General features: G+C 41.2%; 1 protein-coding gene across 4 annotated transcripts in view; it reads right to left on the bottom strand.

The window, feature by feature from the left end:
* The window catches only part of appa (amyloid beta (A4) precursor protein a), a 169,744-nt gene extending 149,041 nt beyond the window's left edge, over positions 1-20,703 (bottom strand). Inside the window, exon 1 of one of the 4 annotated variants that reach the window (XM_072585731.1) lies at positions 20,426-20,703. In XM_072585731.1, coding sequence (XP_072441832.1) covers positions 20,426-20,512 — 87 coding nt within the window. In that variant the 5' untranslated portion in view covers positions 20,513-20,703. The remainder of the gene's footprint in view (positions 1-20,425) is intronic. The other 3 variants (XM_072585734.1, XM_072585730.1, XM_072585732.1) reach the window with 3 other exon arrangements.
* Between the last annotated feature and the right edge of the window lie 531 nt (positions 20,704-21,234).

Raw genomic sequence — 21,234 nt, 5'->3', positions numbered from 1 at the left:
GTCATCAATGTAGCAGAAGAAAAGGTGGGGAATGGTGCCGTTGTAACTCCAGAAGATGGACTGTTTCATGTAGCCTACAAAAAGACAAGCATAGCTGGGGTCCACACCGGTGCCCATGGCTACTCCTTTTGTCTGGAGGAAATGGGAGGATTTGAAGGAGAAACTGTTGAGGGTGAGGACCAGTTCAGCCAAACAAATAAGAGTATCGGTGGAAGGGTATTGGTCGGGATATCGAGAGAGGAAGAAAGGAGGACTTGGAGGACCTGGTCATGGCGATATAGGTGTAAAGGGACTGGATGTCCATGGTGAAGGTGAGGCATTGGGAGCCAGGGAACCAAACGTCTTGGAGGAGGTGGAGGGTGTGGGTGGTGTCCTAGATGTAAGTGGGGAATTCCTGGACCGGAGGGGGATAGGACAGTATTGAGATAGGTGAAGATGAATTCGGTGGAGCAGGAGCAGGCTGAGACGATGGGTTGGCAATGGTAGTCAGGCTTGTGGATCTTGGGTAGGAGGTAGAATCGGGTGGTGCAGGGTTCCCAAACTATGAGGTTGAAGCTATGGGTGAGAGATCCCCTGAGGTGCTGAGATTATGTCCAGAGTCTGGGAGATGATGGTTTGGTGATGGAGGATGAGGTTATCGTCAAGGGGGTGGTAGGAAGAGGCGTCATTCGAGTTGGTGCCTGGCTTCAGCGGTGTACAGGGCAGTGCGCCAAACTACCACAGCACCCCCCTTATCCACTGGTTTGATGGTGAGGCTGGGGTTGGAGCAGAGGGGCCCTCATCATTAGCAAAGGTGAAAAGTCATGCAACTCATTTTGTTGATATTCAGGAGGGACTTCAAATCTAACCTTCACTGAAACTGAGAAAACTGTTCTCTTCCATGTGCTACAATGCACTGAAACATCAAGGATGAAGTCACAAAATGAAGGATGGCAGACTCATTCTCTCAAATTCACAATGTCAGCTTTGTGGAGAAACTGAGCACGAGCCAAACTGCTTGATACATGACAGGAGGAAAAAAATCACGATGATATTATGAGCTGCTGGGTTACTGTTATTTTGCTTCCAGTCATGACAGAAAATGCAGAATAAGCAGAATTCTGGAAGTATATTACTTGATCATAGAATCATGTGGCCAGTGGAGACCAGAAAGAAGACAAAGAGAGAAGAAAATATTTTAAATAAAGATACTGCCCATAAATTCTTCAGGCTGTGCTGTATGGGCTACAAAGAAACTTGGAGTAGGAGGGAAAAGATCCAATTGTTGTAGTCCACACAGATATCAACGATATAGGGGAATGGAGAAAGAGGTGCTGCTAAGGACACATAAGCTGCTAAGTTCAAAAGCAGAACCAAAAATGTAATAATCTCAGGATACTACTGGAGCTACAAGCTAAATGGCACAAGGTTAATAAGATTGAAAGGTACATGCATGACTCAAAGATTAATGAAGGAAAACTGGTTCAAATTCATGGCATATTGGCACTAGTCCTGGGAGGGAGCTGTTCTGATGGGATGGGCTCTATCTGAATCACATTGGCACCAGAGTCCTGACAAATCACATTACAGAGTTGCAGACAGGGCTATAAACTAAATAGTTTGCGTGCGGTGGTGGCAGGGGTGATTGCACGAAGATTACAAAAATCAAAGTTCAAGGAAAAGGTGGGAGTACAGGTTAGTGGGGTTACCAGAGAATAAAAGAAAGGAAAAGACAGAATGTGCAAATGTCACATTACAGCAAGGAATCGGACAAGAGTAGGAAAATCTGAGAATGGAACAAAAGTCTTGTATATGAATGTATGAGAATTCAGAATTAAGTTGATATCAGCCATATGGAAACAGCAAATTGTGATGTTATGAACAAGGAATTGAACAGGAAAAATATAACGATCAGTTGAATCTACAATGAACACTTTTTCTTTATTCTTCTGCCTTTATATTCTATGTTTATTTTTCTGTGTTTTAAGATGGTGCCAGAGAGTGGCAACACTTTTCATTGATTTTGTAACAAAATACACGTATTACAAAATACAAAATAAATATCAACTTTAAAAAATCAAATCAAATATGTTCTCCACAAGATGTATGGAGTAGCACTCCTTCGATATATGCATTGGCTCATAACCATGCAGACATAAAAACACTTTCTTTTATTCATTGGAAACCCCTTAAATAAATTCTTAAAAGTACTGTAAAATTATGGATCAAAATACATTTCTACATTTACTGCTGGTTAACTGCAATGGAAAGGCATAGTAAGAAAGCTGCCAAGTGAAGGCGGCTACTTGAACAATCGCAGTAAACTAACCTTTGGTATGCGACATAAAATGTTGTTTCCATCAGTAAGCGCAGTCATTAAATCACAGATAAAAGGCAGAATGTTGTTGACCTGGCAGAAATGCCACTTTCACTCGATTAACCACAATTGAGTCGAGATCACAGAGAGGTCATGCGTGTCTTATTAATATGCAGCAAACCACCAGTTGTTATTCTCTCCTACTTTGGCCAAGGTCAACTGCCAAAGGAAATGCCAGAAGCAATTCAGCTTGTTATGAAATACAAGCTTACCTTGTTTCTGGATTCCAGAAAGATGTTTATTCCCGAGTGGTCCACAGCACATGTGGGACACAGCAGCGTCACAGACACCACATGACCAGTTCAACCTTTTTCATTTACAACTGAAGGACCTGTGAAGGAATAGTGCGCCTGCATGATGAAAAGATGCAAAAACTAAAACCATGGGACCTAGTACGGTGACTCCTGTGCTACAGAAGAGAGCACTGACAAATAACGAGACGATTTGGCCCCAGGCCAATAAAAGCTGCAATTAGCAGGCTTAGGATAGTGAAGACTCAAAAACTCAGAAAAGTCCCAAGAACCATTAGATCTAGTCAAGTCAGAACTAGATTTCAGAAAATGCACAGATCTCTATTAAGTACAGTTGAGGCTCAGAAGAAGCTGTCAGGAGCTGTTAAGGCAGACGGTCATTGGCTCCAAGCTGCTGGCTGGGCAAAGGTACTTCCTTAAGAAATGATGTCCTGCTCATAGGGACAAAAGAGCAGAGTGTGTCTGGGATTTGGTGCTGGAATATAGCCTCAGAACTTCAACAGATTACACCTTCAGAAGAGACTGAATCAACAGAGGTGAGCAGGTTTATGGGCAATCCAAAGCCTTTTAAGGAAAGCTCAGAGGCTAGACGTTTGGATGTAAAGAGCTGAAAACCTTGAGAGGAAGACAGATTGTTCATGGGATTGTGCCATTCTCTGCCTATTATCGTCTTGGTGAATTGATGACAAATTCACAGGATTCATTGGAAATGCATCTGCCATTCGGCATAAACCATGTCATTTGCCTGTTAATTCCTATTTGCCATGTTAATTCTAAAGTATAGAATAAATATTGCAAGTTGTATAATATTCACTGAAGTGAATTTAGTCTTTAAAAAGATTGACAACCTTGTCAAACCCACAAGGGTTTTAATTACAACATCTAATCCTCAAATGGGTAAGGCAAAGACTTCAATAACCACAGTAAACATGGGGCAATGTATTACTGAAAATTGCCATTTGACAGATAGGGCAGGGTGACCTCAAAGCATCAAATTAAATCATAATAAACCAAGGGTCTAATAAACTAAAAGCAACATCATTAATCAAGTTTTGCACTGTTACTTTCAGCTTTAGAAGAATGTTAAAGGTGTGGATCAGAAGCATTTCATTGTAGTATTGAGACCAGAATATCACAAACACACAAATGAACATTAATGTGCCATGCTCAGAATTAATGAATAACCTTGCAGTTAAAGAGCCTCTGGGGAACAGCAATCACAATATAATCAATTTTATTGTGCATTTGCATTATTTAGACAAAAACTAGGATCTTAACTCTAAAGAGAGTGAGGGCATGAGGGGCAAGTGGCTAAGGTTGACTGGAAATTACATTACAAGATTAGATAAGCAATTCAGAGGTGCTGAGAAAGTCTATTATTTCACATGCCCATCATTCAACCTCAACCAGAAACAAACCAGACCAACTCAATTGTATTCAGATTTCAACAACATACAGTCACAATTTAAGGGAACAATGTGCTGAATTTAAGTTTGTGGAGATGTTTTTACACAAAAAAAGTACAAAACAAAGAATAAGTTTTCAGATCTGACATGTTGCAAATACTTATTCCACGATGTCTGAGTAGCTAAAGTACTGCATGTAAGTAAATGCTCAATGTACTTTAGCTGTTGTTGAATCATTTACAAATAACACAAGTTACATGCCATTTTTAAAAAACAATATTACATGATCCCAGCCATTTAGTAACTTTCGATATCAGGAATTTAACAAACCCAATTGTTTACTATAATGCCAGTGTGAAAGAACAGCTGAAGTAGGGTCTCTTGACCCAGTCAGTGTTTGCACTTGATTAGAAGGGCTGATGTAGCATAAGATCTGAAAAAAAAGGAGCATGAATAGGCCATTCAGCCCTGTGAGGATGAAACACCATCCAATCATGGATGATCTGATTGTGACTTCCAATCCACTTTCTTATGTGTCTGCCCTATCCCCAAAATCATAACACTTGACAAGCTAAGTTCACATTCTTCATTTTCAAAAGGACTAAAATACAGTTGTACACAAAAGAAATTTCAAATAATAGTGGCCTCATGTACCCAGAGTAATTCTGATCTTTCTGTGGGATTGAAGTTAATGCATTTCAAAATACTTCCTCAAGTGTAGTCTCTGCAACTGAATCAATAAATGATTTGTTACACCCAAATCTGTATGGCACATTTCTTTGATCTTGCAATAGATGGCCCAACTACTTCTCATCGGGGATTTAGATCTGGGCAAACAAGGTAATGGGATCCTTGCATACCTGCTTTGTCAGGAAACAGGTTTCTGATCTTGATGCAAAAGGACACACAATGAAGGGCATTTTCTTCAACTCCACTTCAAATAAAAGCTTGTATTGTTCAAAAAGATGAAAAATTCATTTAGAATGAGACAATGAGTACAAGGATTTTCTGGCTTAACCTGAAAGACAATATTAGTTATGAAAAGAGGGGACGTTAACCAAAGACTGCATGTGAAAATTCATAAGTCTCGTTCTCACTGCCTGGATAATAACTGGTTTAAAATAGGAACAAGCTAACCTATTGCAGCAATCCAAGGAATCAACATGAACTCTTGAAAGATGCAAATAAGAAATGTTTAATATGAATATCTATTGAATGGTACAAGTGTTATTCAATTCCCATAATTTAAAGACGTGCAGTAATTCCTACTTACAATTAATTAGAGATAGTAGCAAAGTCAACCCAAAGCCAGACATGTAATCTAATTACAAACTCGTCTGCTTGGGGTTAGTATATAGGAATGCATATGCTAGCGAAATTTATGGATACATCAAGGTCTCGAGATTGAAGAAGGTTGAAGTATAATGGAGAAAGCACAATTTATTTTAAGACTGGATACCTTCTACTTCGATCAAATATTTCATAAATAATGATTGGCAAGAAACTAATGTAAGGTTCAGTCTAATCATTCAGATTCTTACAAGATGCAAGAATATTCCTGCATCAAAGCAGATTCAGTTTTATAGAATGTGTTAAATGTATTAAAAAGATGAAATCAGAATTTTTCTAGATAGATAGAATCCCTACCATGTGGAAACAGACACTTCAGCCCAACCAGTCCATTATGACCCTCTGACCAACATCGCACACAGACCCAATTCCCCTACTCTTTCCCTGTAACCATGCATTTCCCATGGCTAATGCACCTAGCCCACACATCCCTGAACATAAAGGGTAAATTAACATGGCTAATCCACTTAATTTGCATATCTTTGGACTGACGGAGGAAACCAGAGCACCCAGCAGAAACCCTCACAGACACAGCCAGAATGTGCAAACTCCACACAGGGTGGAATTGAACCCAGCGCTGACAGGCAGCAGGGCTAAACACTGAGCCACTGTGCCACTATTTTAGGTTTCACATTTCAACTCATTTTTCAAGTTACTCTTCTTTCAATCAGTTTAGTAACAAAGTTAGTGGGACCTCACTTCATTAATGTCTACTAAAATGCACAAATGCATACTATGATAATTTGCTCATTAAAAGCATAGAATTCTCCAGTTTACAATGGTATAATTGAGTCACAGAGCTCTGAAACAGACCCTTCGGTCCAACCAGTCCATGCCGAACGTAAACCCAAATTAAACGAGTCCCACCTACCTGCTCCTGGCCCACATCCCTCTAAACCTTTCCATTTACTTATCCAAATACCTCTTAAATGTTATAACCCACCCCACCCACCAGTTCCTCACGAAGTTCAATATCCCTGTGTATCACCCTCTGAAAAAAATTTGCTCCTCACATCTTTTTTAAATCTCTCCCCTCTCAACTTAAAAATGTGCTCCCTAGTCTTAAAATCCCTCATCCTAGAGAAAAGACAACTACCATTAATCCTATCTATATCCTTCATTATTTTATAAAACGTTTCAGGTCACCTCTCAACCTCTTACACTGCAGTGATAAAAGTGCCAGACTATTCTGCCTTTCATATCTCAAACCTTCCCAACCCAACAATATCCTGGTAAATCTCTTCTGAACCCTCTCCAGTGTATTAATATCCTTCCTACAACTGGTTGACCAGGAATGGACATAGTATTCCAGAAGAAGCCTCACCAATATCCTGTACAACTTACATGTGCTATGTGAACATGGCAAGAATAAAAGCAAGTCTACCTCGTCTTGGTTTTTGCATACTCAAAGGCTGTAATGAAAATACCAGATGATTGCAACAAACCTCAAATAACTAGACACCACAATTCATTGCAAGCCTAACTATACAGTACAGAACATATTTACCCAAATGAAAAGAGAATCTAAACCTCAAACACATCATTCAGAGGTTTAAACAGGGAAGGAAAGTAACAAATACCCTAAACTCAAATGGTTTTTCCCTAGAGGTCCATTCAAGAACAGAATCTGGACAACTTTAATTAACTAATGTATCAAATGGCAGTTCTCATAAAACCTGCATCAGTCCGACAAATTATCTATCCATCAGCTTCTAAGCATGAAAGGATAAGCCTCTCTCTCTCCCCAATTTCACTACTGCTGACTATCAAACTTAAAAGCTTTTATCCTCCACAATTAATGAATCTTAAATGAAGACTTGCTGGTGTAACACTAGGGTTGACAAAATGCTTTATGACAATCCAATAACTCTAAAGCATGCAAGCCCAGCAAATATCTCAACTCACATTTCAGATTCACTTATTCATGCTCGGTCATGCGACACCTTCTAACACAGCGTAGAACATTAATATGTACTATATGGCAAAATGCTTTACAACAATCTAATTGCTCTTATGGATGCAGCTATCCCAACCCATTAAGTTACAATACTGGTACTGTATCAGGGATAACATTTTAGGGATTAGACAATTTATAATTGGAAACAGACTTCTTTATCATTGTGCATGTATAAGAAAAGGATTTAAAAGTCCTCCATTTTTATTCCATGATTAGTCTGCTGTACTTTTATATTTAACAGGATTTAAAATTAGCTCAAAGTTGTGAATACGATCCTGACATTCAGAGCCTAAATTTGGTCTGAAACACTGATGCAGAAGGGGCTAAAAATACTGAAAGATGTTCAGAGTTATGGATTTGTGTTTAGAATTCATGCAACAAAATTTCAGAGACTAACTTGAATTTACACAGCACTTTAACATGGAAATACATTTATAATAAGATTAAAAATAAACAAAAGAACTGTTTCTGAAGCAAACCTGCAACACTCCAATATTACCTCTACCTTGAATTAAAAGGAAGACACCCAAGTACAGTGCACAAAGTGTAAAATGGAAAATAACCCAGAAAAACTGAGCTATTAAACCAAGTAATATTACTGCAGTAAAAGTGCTTGCTTTTCGCTGATTATTTGACAAAGCAGATAAATCTTCTATATGCTATAATTTTGGTAAAGCTTGGGCATGGTGAGGGGAAAGTCATCAGTCTTTAATAATAGACCTTATTTAATTTATTATTTGTTATTTAATTTAAAACATTAATTCATCCATATGAGGTACCTCCCAACAGCTTCTACTAAGTAGTAATATATTTAACAGATGATGTTTAATAACTTTAAAAAATTGTTTGCTCTTCTGGGCCAAATGAAAGATTTGTTTTAATAAAACAAAACTTTACCAAACTTAAATGTCAACTGTAAACCAGTCAGTATCGGCTGAGAGTTATCCTTGACCCTTCCTCAATCATAAAAGATTTGTTATTCTATGTTGTTGCTCTACTATCTAATGCAACACTTTACTTAGTTTAATCTGTTTCAGAAACAAGCCCCGCACTGCTAAGGGTGACAACGCTGCTCCTTTAACAAGGTTATGCTGTCCCTGGTTTTTTTCAAGAGGTTGTAAAAATGAACACCACTGATGCATGAAAGAGAAAAAAAAATTCTTTCAGCTTCTGCAAATACATGTCTTGGACAGAGTTTTTAATCGTACAGTCAAACAGCACAGAGACAGATCCTTCAGTCCAACTTGTCCCATTTGTCGACATAAGACATAGGAGCAGAAGTAAGGCCATTTGGCCCATCGAGTCCACTCCGCCATTCAATCATGGCTGATGGGCATTTCAACTCCACTTACCCGCATTCTCCCCGTAGCCCTTAAGACATGTGACCCACATCCCTCTAAACTGGTGGCTCAGTGGTTAGCACTGCTGCCTCACAGCACCAGGGTCCCAGGTTTGATTCCAGCCTCGGGCGACTGTCTGTGTGGAGTTTGCACATTCTCCCAGTGTCTGTGTGGGTTCCCTCCGGGTGCTCCGGTTTCCTCCCACAGTCCAAAGATGTGCAGGTTAGGCGAATTGACCATGCTAAATTGCCCATAGTGTTAGGTGCATTAGTCAGAGAGAAATGGGTCTGGGTGGGTTACTCTTCGGAGGGTCAGTGTGGACTGGTTGGGCCGAAGGGCCTGTTTCTGCACTGTAGGGAATCTAATCTAAACCTTTTCTATTCATGTACCTACCCAAATGTTTTTAAATGTACACAACAAAGTTCAGCACTGAGAATCTATCATGCCTGAAAGGTGATCATCAATTACAGGCTGGTTAAGAACCAGCTGAGTTGTAATAAAGTCCTATGTTTTGCTCAGTATATCCAAATATAGATTTTAAATACCAGACTACAGCATTTTCAAAGGGCACTTTTCTCTTTCATACAATCAATGAAACAATTCTATCTTCTCCGTAAGATTTAACAAAAATAGGTCCTCTTTAAGTGAGCCATTTACAGGTCTCAAACTGCTCCACTGCGTATCTTTTCAATCAAACACAAATACTGTTACTGCATTCTTAGCCAACACATCCTGTGGATGACAGAATACAAAGTAAATTAAACATGCTGAAGAAATCTTATACTCCACAAGCACCTGATAAGGAGCAATGCTCCAAAAGCTAGTGCCTCCAAATAAACCTACTGGACTATAACCTGGTGCCATGTGATTTTTAACAAAGAAAGAGTACATTACATTTTTATAACCAATGAAATTATAAATTTTATTAAGTTATAACCTTTCATGATCAAAATTAGACAGCATTGAGTTGACTCATTTTCCATGGCCTGCACAAAGATTAAGGTGGCTGCTCTTCTTCTTCTTAGACAGTCCCTCAAGAACAAGTGTGGCTTTTTTCCACTCTGGAGTTGTGGAATCAATGATGGACCTGTCCACCTGATCACAACAGGGCAGGTGAAGTTTGAAGAGGCAGCTCTGGATGGGATGTTTAGATGTTTGCATGCTTCTGCTGTGTTAGCATAACATCCTTCTTGGTGTGTCAGAATTGCAGAGAATAGCTGGATCTTTGCAGGTGTTGATTACCATACAGTAGTAGGGACACTGTTTCTTTAGGAAACCTTTGAGGTCGACCTTAAGGGGAAATATGTCAAGAGTTTGGAAGAGAGATCTTGTTTTGGAAGTCATGCTAGGCATCTGGATGATGTGGACTTTCTGATGCAGCTTGTAAGCAGTCTTTTTGATAAACTGGATGACCATTACTTATTCTCTCCTCCACACACATACTTATAATTTAATTTTAGGTTGGCATTTTCACAGCTAGAACACCGAAAAGGTCAATGCCACCAACACAAAGAATCATTGCACCACTAACATCATACAACTAAAATTGGAGAAAGTTCTGATTTATCTCTTGGGAAGTTCAAATTACTTTATGCTGGCCAGACAGTGGGCACCTGTATTGGAATGTCTATCCTACCAGCGGATATGCAGGATTTTGCAGATACATTGGTCATATATAGGGATTTGAGGTGTGACATTTATAAGAACAATAATTACACTCACTTTGAGGGTGAAGTGGATGAGAGACAGGAAAAAGAAAAGTTTAAAACCTTTAAGGTTTCATGTTAACTGGATGCCATCTTAAATTTGTGGTATTGCCAACAGATGTCTAAATTTCTCACAATTATGAAAATGACACATTGATAGAGAAAAACACAAGCTATTTAAAATTAAAACTCATGACTAGAGTTGCATTTTCAGTAATCCAAGTGATTAGTGAAGTATATAACTTAAGAGTCTGATAGGCAGCATTTATAGAAGATTCAGCAGAGCTCCCAAGTCATACAAATTCCATTGCAGAAGTCATTCTGAATGCACCATCACTACATTTCCTAAAATGTAAGCACCACTGTTTATTATGACCATTGAAGGCTGATCGCTATCAGCATTAGTTATTGGGCAAGCAATCTTCTCAAAATCTGTATTTGTTTCATTAAGACATTCTGGAATGCTATGCAGTACTAGCTTTTAAGCAGGGATATAAAAGCTGACTCCAAACCACTACATTAGCAATAGAAGGAAAAGAATGTCTTGCACAATATGACTCAATCAAGGATCATATTTCTAACTTTGATAGGTTGCTTTGTCATAATGCTCCCCATCTTATAATTCTGAGATAGTGAAAGAAATGGGTGACAGCTGAAATCCACCACTAGTCGATTTGTATACCAAAAGTAATTTGCATCTGACAGAATAAATGAATGTTTGGAAAATACATCCATCAGAAGTTTGAAACTACTCAAAATTTTTAGTAGAATACGACCATACCGCAACAGAAGCTTTCATCTGAAAAATAGATGCTCAGCTTTGCAGAGGATTAAGAGTTGCCAGATTTATCCAGATCTTTTGATAGAGATGTGGAAAGGTTCATGTAATACTGCCAGAAAATGCAGAATGACTAAATGAGGACTCAGCTATATACACTATGTTTAACAAATACCATACAACACCAGGTTATAGTCCAATAGGTTTTTCATCAGGTAGCTGTGGAGCAGCATAAGGTAGAATTTATAGCAAAAGCAGAATTTATATGATCCTGCTCCACAGCTACCTGATGAAGGAGCAGTGTTCCAAAAGCTAATTCTTCCAAACAAATCTGTTGGACTATAACCTGGTGTTGTGTGATGTCTAACTTTGTCCATCTCAGTCCAACAACGGCATCTCCAAATCATAACAAATAGCATGACAGTGATGGAAAAGTACCATTTCTATGTTAAAGCTGCATGTATGAACTCTCAGTATTGACTTGCTTGTGAAAATAAAGAAACATGAATTGGCTGCTGATTTAAGCCAATCATATGAAACTTCAAGTTGTTTTAGCGTTGAACTCATATGCAAAAAGAATTGTTTAGGAAGGTTATGGATTTTGTCAAGGACAAACCATGATTGTGTATCTTTTCTAGATTTGGAATGAAAACAATTCAAAATAAATTAGATAGGCTCCAGGTCATTTTATCGGGTGAACTGTTACAGAAAAATGAAGTTTGAATATTCACCTCATCTAATTACTTCGCAGGTACATGACCATGTCATATAGATAAAATTAATGAAGTTAATTTCAAGAATGCCTCAACTGTATATTAAAGGTATTTGTTAGAAAAAATTCTTGGATGTGGTCATCAGTGCTCCCCAGTTGTCTTGGAGGTGGTGGTGAAAGCTGATTTTTAGAACTATTACAGTCAATTGGTGTACACACAGTGCTGTTAGGAATGGAGTTCTATGATTGTGACCTAGCAATAATATGGCAATATAGGTACAAGCCACATCTGTGACTCAGAGAGGATCTTGCTCGTGGTCGCATTCCCACACATCTGCTTTGCTCACCCTTCTAAATGGTAGACGTCACAAGTTTGGAAAGTAATGCTGGAGGAACTTTAGGTGAGATACTGCAGTACATCTTGTTGATAGCACCCACAGTTGGTGGCAAAGGAAGTAAATGCTGAAGGTGGTGACTGGAGTGTCTATCAAGTTGTTCTGTTCTGGATGATATCAAGCTTCTTGAGTGTTTTGTGAGCCAGGTAAGCGGAAAATATTCCATCACACTCCTGAACATGTACCTTGTAGCTGGTGGACCAGCAATGGGGAAACAAGGAGGTATGTTACTTGCCGCAGAATTTCTAGCCTCTGATCTTGCCACAGTATTGATACAGTTGATCCATTTCAGTTTCTGTCCATGGCAACCCCAAACATATTGATGGTAGGGATTCAGTGATGGCAATATCATTGAACTTCGAAAGTGGGATGGCAGATTTCTGATGTAAAGACGTTCATGGCTTTGCACTTCTTGAAAGATTGTGGATATCTTTTGTTTAAAAAGGCATTAAAGAATGTTGGAACTGTTTTCTCACAAAAAAGAAATTTATTGGTTATCCCATATCTCATTACAATTGCTTATTTACTACAGACTGCCTGCTTGGATTTATGACTGTCAAGTTTCAGTTACTGCTTAAGATATTGTTTGGGGTAGATGGTGCCCAACCTGAAGAAAAGGAGCTTTGCAGCTTAGCTCTCTCGTTCCCGGAAGAATCATCATAATGAAATCCCATATGAAACTTAATTCTTCTTTTCAAGAGTATCTGGAAGAATCATGGATACTGTGTTCTAGGGAAGCTAAATTTACAAAGATCACGAGACAACTTTCTATGCTTGATTATACCTGTCTAATCATGCCAAACTAACAGTTATCTGAGCATTCTATATCTCATATGTTTTGCCTTTGAGAACTTATCATTGGCAAGATCTCTCTTTATCCCAATAAACCATTTTGTTTCATTTCCTAGTTTGAATGGGCAGTTTTGGGATTATTATAAGGAGGGGTTGAGATTTATACTTGCATATTTCAAATTCATGTTAACTAGCTTTACATTTTTGCCAATTAAGTCTCCATTTCTCAATAAATCAATAATTTTGTTAATTGCTCCTTTGTCATCACCTCTCCAAAAGTGGTATCAGGACTTAATGCTCAAATCATTTCCAAAATTCATAACTAATCTTTCAAGCAATTTAAGACAAAAGTTAGCAATTCAGATGCATAGCAAGGGAAAGGAAAGTAAAAGAAACTATTTCACCCCTTCTTGTCACTTACATTTTAATTCTCCAGTTGTTGCAGTACTGGAAAGGGCTTGACTAGTTAACCATAGCCAATAATTAACCCAGAGTAACAACTTTATCTTCAAAATAGGCAAAGGCGTGAAAAAATCTAGCTGACACTATGAAGGAAAGTGATAAAATACACAAAGAAAACAGTTTTAATGGCGTGCTGGCTGAAGCGCCCTTAAAAGGCGGCAGCATTTGATTTGTTGAATGTTTTACTTTCTCCATGGTAGACATTTATTAAACAAAGGTGAGTCAGTTATAGTGTAATGATAATGTCAATGGACTCTTAATCAAGAACCTGAGCTGAATGTTCTATGGATGCGTTTCAATCCCACCATGGCAAAATTTGAATTCAATAAAAGTTCTGAAATTAAAAGCTTTCCTAAAAAAAACACACAGTGGACTGCCCCAGTTCCATGACACTCAAAAGGGTGTTAAGATAACTTCCTCTAAAGTATGCCCACAGCTGGACAGCAGCACATATAGCCGCTGTGCACAATTACCTGTCATAACCTTTAAACCAATAATAAAAAGGAAACCTGCTAGCAGTCTTTTAGCAGAACATTATTCTATGCATACCTTTTGGATATCACAAACTGAACTACAAAGACTAACAGGGTAAAAACAATGGCTGCAGATATTGAAAATCAGATTCTGGATTAGTGGTGCTGGAAGAGCATAGCAGTTCAGGCAGCATCCAATGAGCAGTAGCAGCCTTTTGTGTCTGTGTGCATACTCATGCTTGGGTTCAGCAGAAAATTGCATTCTACATAGAAACAAACAAAATCTTGTTTCTATATCTGGATTTAGTCAGCACTTCGGGATATAATTTTAAATGTTTCATACCATGTATAAACATTTCTCAAGCAAAATCCAAAACAATTTAACATTAAAAGTATTATATCCCAAAATTTCTCCCATTTTTTAAGCTTCCCATCCTACAATTTTCCAGTACCGCAGTCAGCCAAGCCAAGGTTTTTGTTGCTGTTCAGACTGGTTAAGAAGGGCACTAGCATTGTCAACAAATGGCAAAAGCTGCTTACAGAAGTTTTGACACCTTTTGCCCTGATCATCATCATCATGAACAAATATACAGTAGATACTTTGTAACAATAAGAAGATAGAATTGAACACTAATGAATCATATGTTAATACAGCCCAGAACCATTTTGCTTCCTGTTTTCCTTTACACACAAATAAAGATTGAGTCGTAACATTTTCAGTGTATTTTTGCTGCAGAGGTCTTAAAACGCATTGTAACTCTTGTAGGCAAAAGATAAAAAGAACTCTCAAGTCTTTTTGAAATTTTGCATATGCTAATCTCTCAATTGATTTGCAACAATAGACAGCAGCCGATGGTCTTATAGGTATGCAATGATATTTATCAAGTGGGTCATTTAGTCTACAAACCATCACCTCCTGTGAAACATTAATTACTAGGAAAGATCATGTTGTATGCATCTTCAACAGATTTAAATGGCAAAGGAGCGAAGAGTTTGTGAGCACATCTTTGGAAAGATGGAAAGGGAAAAACAAGCTCAGACTTTGAAAGCACAATGGTTTCTGGAAATTACACACAAATGAATATTGGTCAGAACAGGACTAAGATTGGATAGCTATCAGAAGTATAAGTCCCAACTAATTGCTTTTTTCTCTATAGACTACGGAGATTGATTGCAGAACTTGCCAAGGTCACTTGCACTAAGATTCTGTGATTCAATGTATACTTGGAAATCCACTTGTAAACCTTTCTGATCTTTAAGTAAATGAAGTACAGTAAGAAAACATTTTAATGAGCTTCTAAATCACAAACAGCAAAAATGCACGTGAAAATTCTTTTCCAGATGAATGCATTACATTTTTGGATTTGACCTTACGACCTGTGGAGTTGAAGAGATCACTAGAAAATGTACTCTAGCAGTTTAAAAGAGAAGACAGTTTCTATCATTTTGTAAATACCAGGATTCAACGTGGAAAAGACTGTGGCATTGTGGCAATGTAACTAGAGGTCTAGAGGTCCAGACTTTGAGAACACAATCCACCCCACCAAGGTAGCTGGTAAAAAAAATAAGTTGTTAATTAAATCTGGATTTAAAAGCTAGTCTCATGTCAACTGCCACAAAAACTAATTTCCTACAATTTGCAAACCGACAATACATTAGATTACTTACAGTGTGGAAATAGGCCATTCGGCCCAACAAGTCGACACCGACCTGCCGAAGCGCAACTCACCCAGACCCATTCCCCTTCATTTACCCCTGCACCTAACACTACAGGCAATTTAGCATGGCCAATTCACCTAACCTGCACATTTTTTTTGGACTGTGGGAGGAAACCGGAGCACCCAGAGGAAACCCACGTAGATAGGGGGAGAATGTGCAAACTCCAGTCAGTCGCCTGAGGTGAGAATTGAACCCAGGTCTCTGGCACTGTGAGGCAGCAGTGCTAACCACTATGCCGCCCATAACAGGTCCACAGCAGATGTTGTATCCCTAGCCCTGCACTCTTCCTTAGACAGTCTGGACAACAAGAACACCTATGTCATACACCTGCCTTCAATACCATTATCTTCTCCAGACTTATCTCAAAACTGTGGCCTTGGTCTTGGCTCTGCCCTCTGCAACTGGATCCTCAGCTTTCTGACCCACAGATGGCAATCAGTGAAGATAGGTAATTACACCTCCTCCACAACAGCACTCAACACTAGAGCTCCTCCTCCTCTCTCCCCCCCCCCCCCACCCAGGATGCATTCTCATTATCTTATTGTACTCCCTGTACATCAAAGACTGCGTTGCCAAATTCCAAACGAAGGCAAAAGTGAGGACTGCAGATGCTGGAGATCAAAAAATTCCAAATGAACACCATCTACAAGTTCACTGACAACACCATTGCAGTCAAAAGAGAGATGGAGACTTGGTGACGTGGTGCAATGAGAACAATCTCTCTTTCAGTGTTGCCAAAACTAAAGAACTGATCACTGACATCAGAAAGAAAGAAAGAGAACTTGCCCTCATCAAAATCAATGGATCTCAGATGGAAAGGATGGAGAGCATTAAGTTCCTCAGAGTAACGATAAGCGACAACTTGCCGTGGACGTCTCGTGTAGATGCAATGGTAAAGTCGGCACAACAACGCCTCTTCTTCCTCAGGCAGCTCAGGAAATTTGGCATGTCCCTAAGGACCCTCACCAACTTCTACAGATGCACCACTGAAAACACTGTTCTGGTTTATAATGGCCTGATATGGCAACCGCTCTGCCCAGGACTGTAAAAAATTATAGAAGGTGGTGTGCACAGTCCAGACCATCATGGAAGCCAATCTCCCATTCATGGGCTCTATTTACACAGCTTGTTGCAGCAGAAAGGCTACCAACATCAAAGACCCATCGCAACCTGGTTATGATCTCCTACAACCTCTTCTGACATGAAGAAGATACAGAAGCCTGCAAACACGCACCAGCAGATTCAAGAACAACTTTTTCTTGGCCGTTATTAGACTGATGAATGGACTTCCTTGCCTCGAATAATGCTGATCTTTTTAATGCTGTTCTCGCCTAGTGCGTATCCTGTGCAATGTAACCTGTATGTCCCCGTCTAAGTCCTTTTGATCTGTACATCCTTGCTTATTCTGCTCGTAAATAAAGCTTTTGACTATACCTCGGTACACGTGACAATAAATCAACCTGTGATCTGCCATTCCTACCCAGTCTGATCTATATGACTCCAAATCCATAACAATTTTGTCCATTCTTATCTGCAATTTGGTCCAACTTGGTTCCAATTTGAATGCGAGATTGGCTTCCATGATGGTCTGGACTGTGCAATTTGCCCTCAGTTCAAGGGCAACAAATGCTACCCTTGCCACATCCCTTGAAAGGGTTTAAAGAGAATTAACTCAAAGATGCATCCACCTCACTAACTTCATGCTCATAAAAAGATGGACAAAATGTTACTGCCAACAAATAGATAGGTGCGACGACTGCTTGCTTTCTGCGTCCCACTTTTCCTGATCCATTGCATACAGAAAGCTCGTTAGAATCAGTGCACTTCCAAGATTCATGACAAAAGCTAGGGTCTATGAAAAAGGAATGGAAGCCAGCTAACTTGATTCGCACACAGAAGTGCCCAGAATAGTACAATTATGATGCAGAATTCTCTCCATATATACAGTCTCAGGGAAAAAAATTCTCAAAAATCGCAAAAAAACTCTTATAAGATTGTATTAAAAGGAAAACAAGTTCTTTACATAGTTTCCTACATTCATCAAATAGTCGCAATGTATTATCTAAGACAGACAGTACCGTGAGAACTAACCAAAACTGAAATAAGACACCAGCAAATCCAAACAAGATTAATTGATGATGATATCAAGGACATTTCAAAATGCAATCTACTTTGCAATATTTAGTAAGTTACAATGGTAATATATTCCACAATAAAATAACACGAAAATTCTGGAAGCAGCTCTGATAAAGTCTGAACCAGACTCTGACTAATCTGCTTTGCAATGCTGATTTTTTTGACACTTTTTTTCTGTCACAATGCATATTAACATAAATAAGTCAGCTCCATCAGAAAAGCTTTAATTTATGATTGAAAGACATATTTTGTCCCAATTAAAACAGCACGAGACAAAACCTGCACAAAAATGTGATTATAAGATGTTTGCGATTTAGATCATTTTCAACATGCAAATAACACCAATGGTTTTTTCCATGTTGCGTTGAGATTGGCCATAATGGGGAAGAACTTGACATCTTGTCAAATGCTTTATTTTGAATTTACATCAGGACCATATTTTAAAATGAAGGAATATTCCATAATAAAACAGCACGAAAGCTCAAAAATCATTTGAGGACTAAACTACTACAAAGACAAAATGTGAAAGGTTTACTAAATATCAACCCAATTACAAAACCATACGTCCTGTTCTGAGCTGGGCTGTCAAATTAAAGCTTCTCAGATTACAGCGATGCAATAGGCAATTGGATAAAGGTAAATAAAGGGAGAAAGTATCAAGGATAAGAACTTAGGTCACGAACCCAAACAAATTAAAAAATACAGGCAAACTGCCAGACTGGCAAGACAGAACGGGCAGACATAAAGTAGCACACCTGATAAAGTTAAAGACAGTGAAAGGACGGACACAAATAAAACTAAAGACGCATAATTTTACAAACGACATGGGACAGAATAAATAACGGAAGACGCACATAGGAGACTTATATGTGGAAATTCCTAGACAGGTGGTAAATCAGAATTTAGATGGGTCGAGTCTCCCACTCCATTTTGCTGGCAGATTTTTCTCGTTCAAATCATTTTTGCCCTTTCCCATTTTAAAATACATCTTGTCCAGAGAAAAATGGCAAATTCCAAATATTCATGCAGCAACAAAAATGATCAATAATGAAAACAACAAAACAAATAAATCTTCTTGAAAATGATTTTACGTTTATTTATATGATAAAAACATTAAGGAGAGTGAAGCACAACCCAAGCAAAAGGATGTTTGCGCACTGCAGAGGCGCCATCTTCTTGGGGGCAGCCAGCCAACAGCGTTCTGATCCGATGTGAAAGATTTACAACGTTAATATACAAAGGAGGAAAATAAAATAAAAGTATGTAATGGGGTCGGGAGGTAAAAGAAAGGCAAAGAATTTGGGAAGGGAGAAGGAGTGGTGCGCCATTTATTCCTATTAACAAATGAAGAACATGCAAGACACAGAGGAACTCGAACAATCTAAACAAAGAAAATGCAGGAGCCCGATTGTGAATAAAACGGGAATGGGGAAAGAGCGAGCGAGAGCCTACATCCAGTATCAGGCAACCTCAGGAACCCCTGGGCATGAGGGTCAAGTGTGGAATTGCATTGACCCGGGGGGGAAAAGAGTGTGAAGCTCAGACCCCCCCCAGCCCCGCCCCCCAAACCCTCAGCAACAGCGAACCTACAGCCCTAACAAAGTGCCCTCAAGGAAAAGTGAATACCACCTCCACCCTCCTCCCCAACCCTCAGGCGACGGTGAACACACCCCACCCCGGGGAGGGGGAGGCAGTGATCCCAGCCCTCAGCAAATGATAACACCGCGCCTACCGCCTGCCCACGGGGACAGTAAACCCCGCGCCTACCCCCCTGCCCATGGGGACAGTAAACCCCGCCGCGCCTACCCCCTTGCCCACGGGGACAGTAAACCCCGCGCCCCCCTGCCCACGGGGACAGTAAACCCCGCGCCCCTAACCCCCTGCCCACGGGGACAGTAAACCCCGCGCCTACCCCCCTGCCCATGGGGACAGTAAACCCCGCCGCGCCTACCCCCTTGCCCACGGGGACAGTAAACCCCGCGCCCCCCTGCCCACGGGGACAGTAAACCCCGCGCCCCTAACCCCCTGCCCACGGGGACAGTAAACCCCGCGCCTACCCCCCTGCCCATGGGGACAGTAAACCCCGCCGCGCCTACCCCCTTGCCCACGGGGACAGTAAACCCAATGCGCCCCCTGCCCACGGGGACAGTAAACCCCGCCGCGCCTACCCCCTTGCCCACGGGGACAGTAAACCCAGCGCGCCCCCCTGCCCACGGGGACAGTAAACCCCGCGCCCCAACCCCCTGCCCACGGGGACAGTAAACCCCGCGCCCCAACCCCCTGCCCACGGGGACAGTAAACCCCGCGCCCCAACCCCCTGCCCACGGGGACAGTAAACCCCGCGCCCCTAACCCCCTGCCCACGGGGACAGTAAACCCCGCGCGCCACCCTGCCCACGGGGACAGTAAACCCCGCGCCCCTAACCCCCTGCCCACGGGGACAGTAAACCCCGGGCGCCCCCCTGCCCACGGGGACAGTAAACCCCGCGCCTCCCCCACCCGTTCCCCTCAGTGACCGTTGGTCTCCCCGGTCTCGAGCTGCCGCAGGTTTGAAAGCGCGTCCGTTGATCGGCGGATACACCGGCGCCTTTACCTCCAGCGCCTGGCAGACCGAGGGAAGGACGATCACCGCCACCAGAAGCAGCAGCATCCTTCGTCGACAAGGTAAGTGCGGGATCATCGCCGCTTCACTTTTCCGTTTGCGATACCCGATTGGATTTTAAATTCCACGGCGTTAAGATCGCTGTCTGACTGCCTTCTAAAAGAAAATCACACCCTTTCTCAGCTCCTGACTCAGTTGATGGTTCCAGTGAAGTGTGAGCGAGGTTTGGTGTTGTGTGCGGTACCTGCACCGCCCTCTCCCACCCATCCATTCCAAGCCGGTCCCGCCTCAGTCCATTCCCCCTCGACTCCAGGCCGGCTCGGCACCGCCACCTAGCGAAGCTAGCCTCCCTCCCCAATCCCGCCCGGCCTTCTGTCAGACGGCACCGCCATCAGACGCTGCAGTGTCTCAGAACTGGCTGGAGAGCTCGGTGCACTCCAGCTGCAGCGCCACCCGGCTTGGAGGACTAACTGGGAATCGCCTGCAGCGCAGCCTGGCTTGGAGGGGTGACTGGGAATCGCCTGTAGCGCCACCCTGGCTTGGAGGAGTGACTGGGAATCGCCTGTAGCGCCACCCCGGCTTGGAGGAGTGATTGGGAATCGCCTGTAGCGCCACCCTGGCTTGGAGGGGTGACTGGGAATCGCCTGCAGCGTCACCCTCGGCTTGGAGGAGTGACTGGGAATTGCCTGCAGCGCCGCCCGATTTGGAGGAGTGACTGGGAATCGCCAGCAGCGCCACTGCCGGGTTGGAGGAGTAACTAGGAATCGCCTGCAGCGCCACCTCTGGCTTGGAGGAGTGAC

This window comes from Chiloscyllium punctatum, chromosome 15 (assembly GCF_047496795.1).
Source record: "Chiloscyllium punctatum isolate Juve2018m chromosome 15, sChiPun1.3, whole genome shotgun sequence".
Lineage (NCBI taxonomy): Eukaryota > Metazoa > Chordata > Chondrichthyes > Orectolobiformes > Hemiscylliidae > Chiloscyllium > Chiloscyllium punctatum.
The sequence above is the reverse complement of the archived record's forward strand: the minus strand, read 5'-3'. Positions and strand labels throughout refer to the sequence as shown.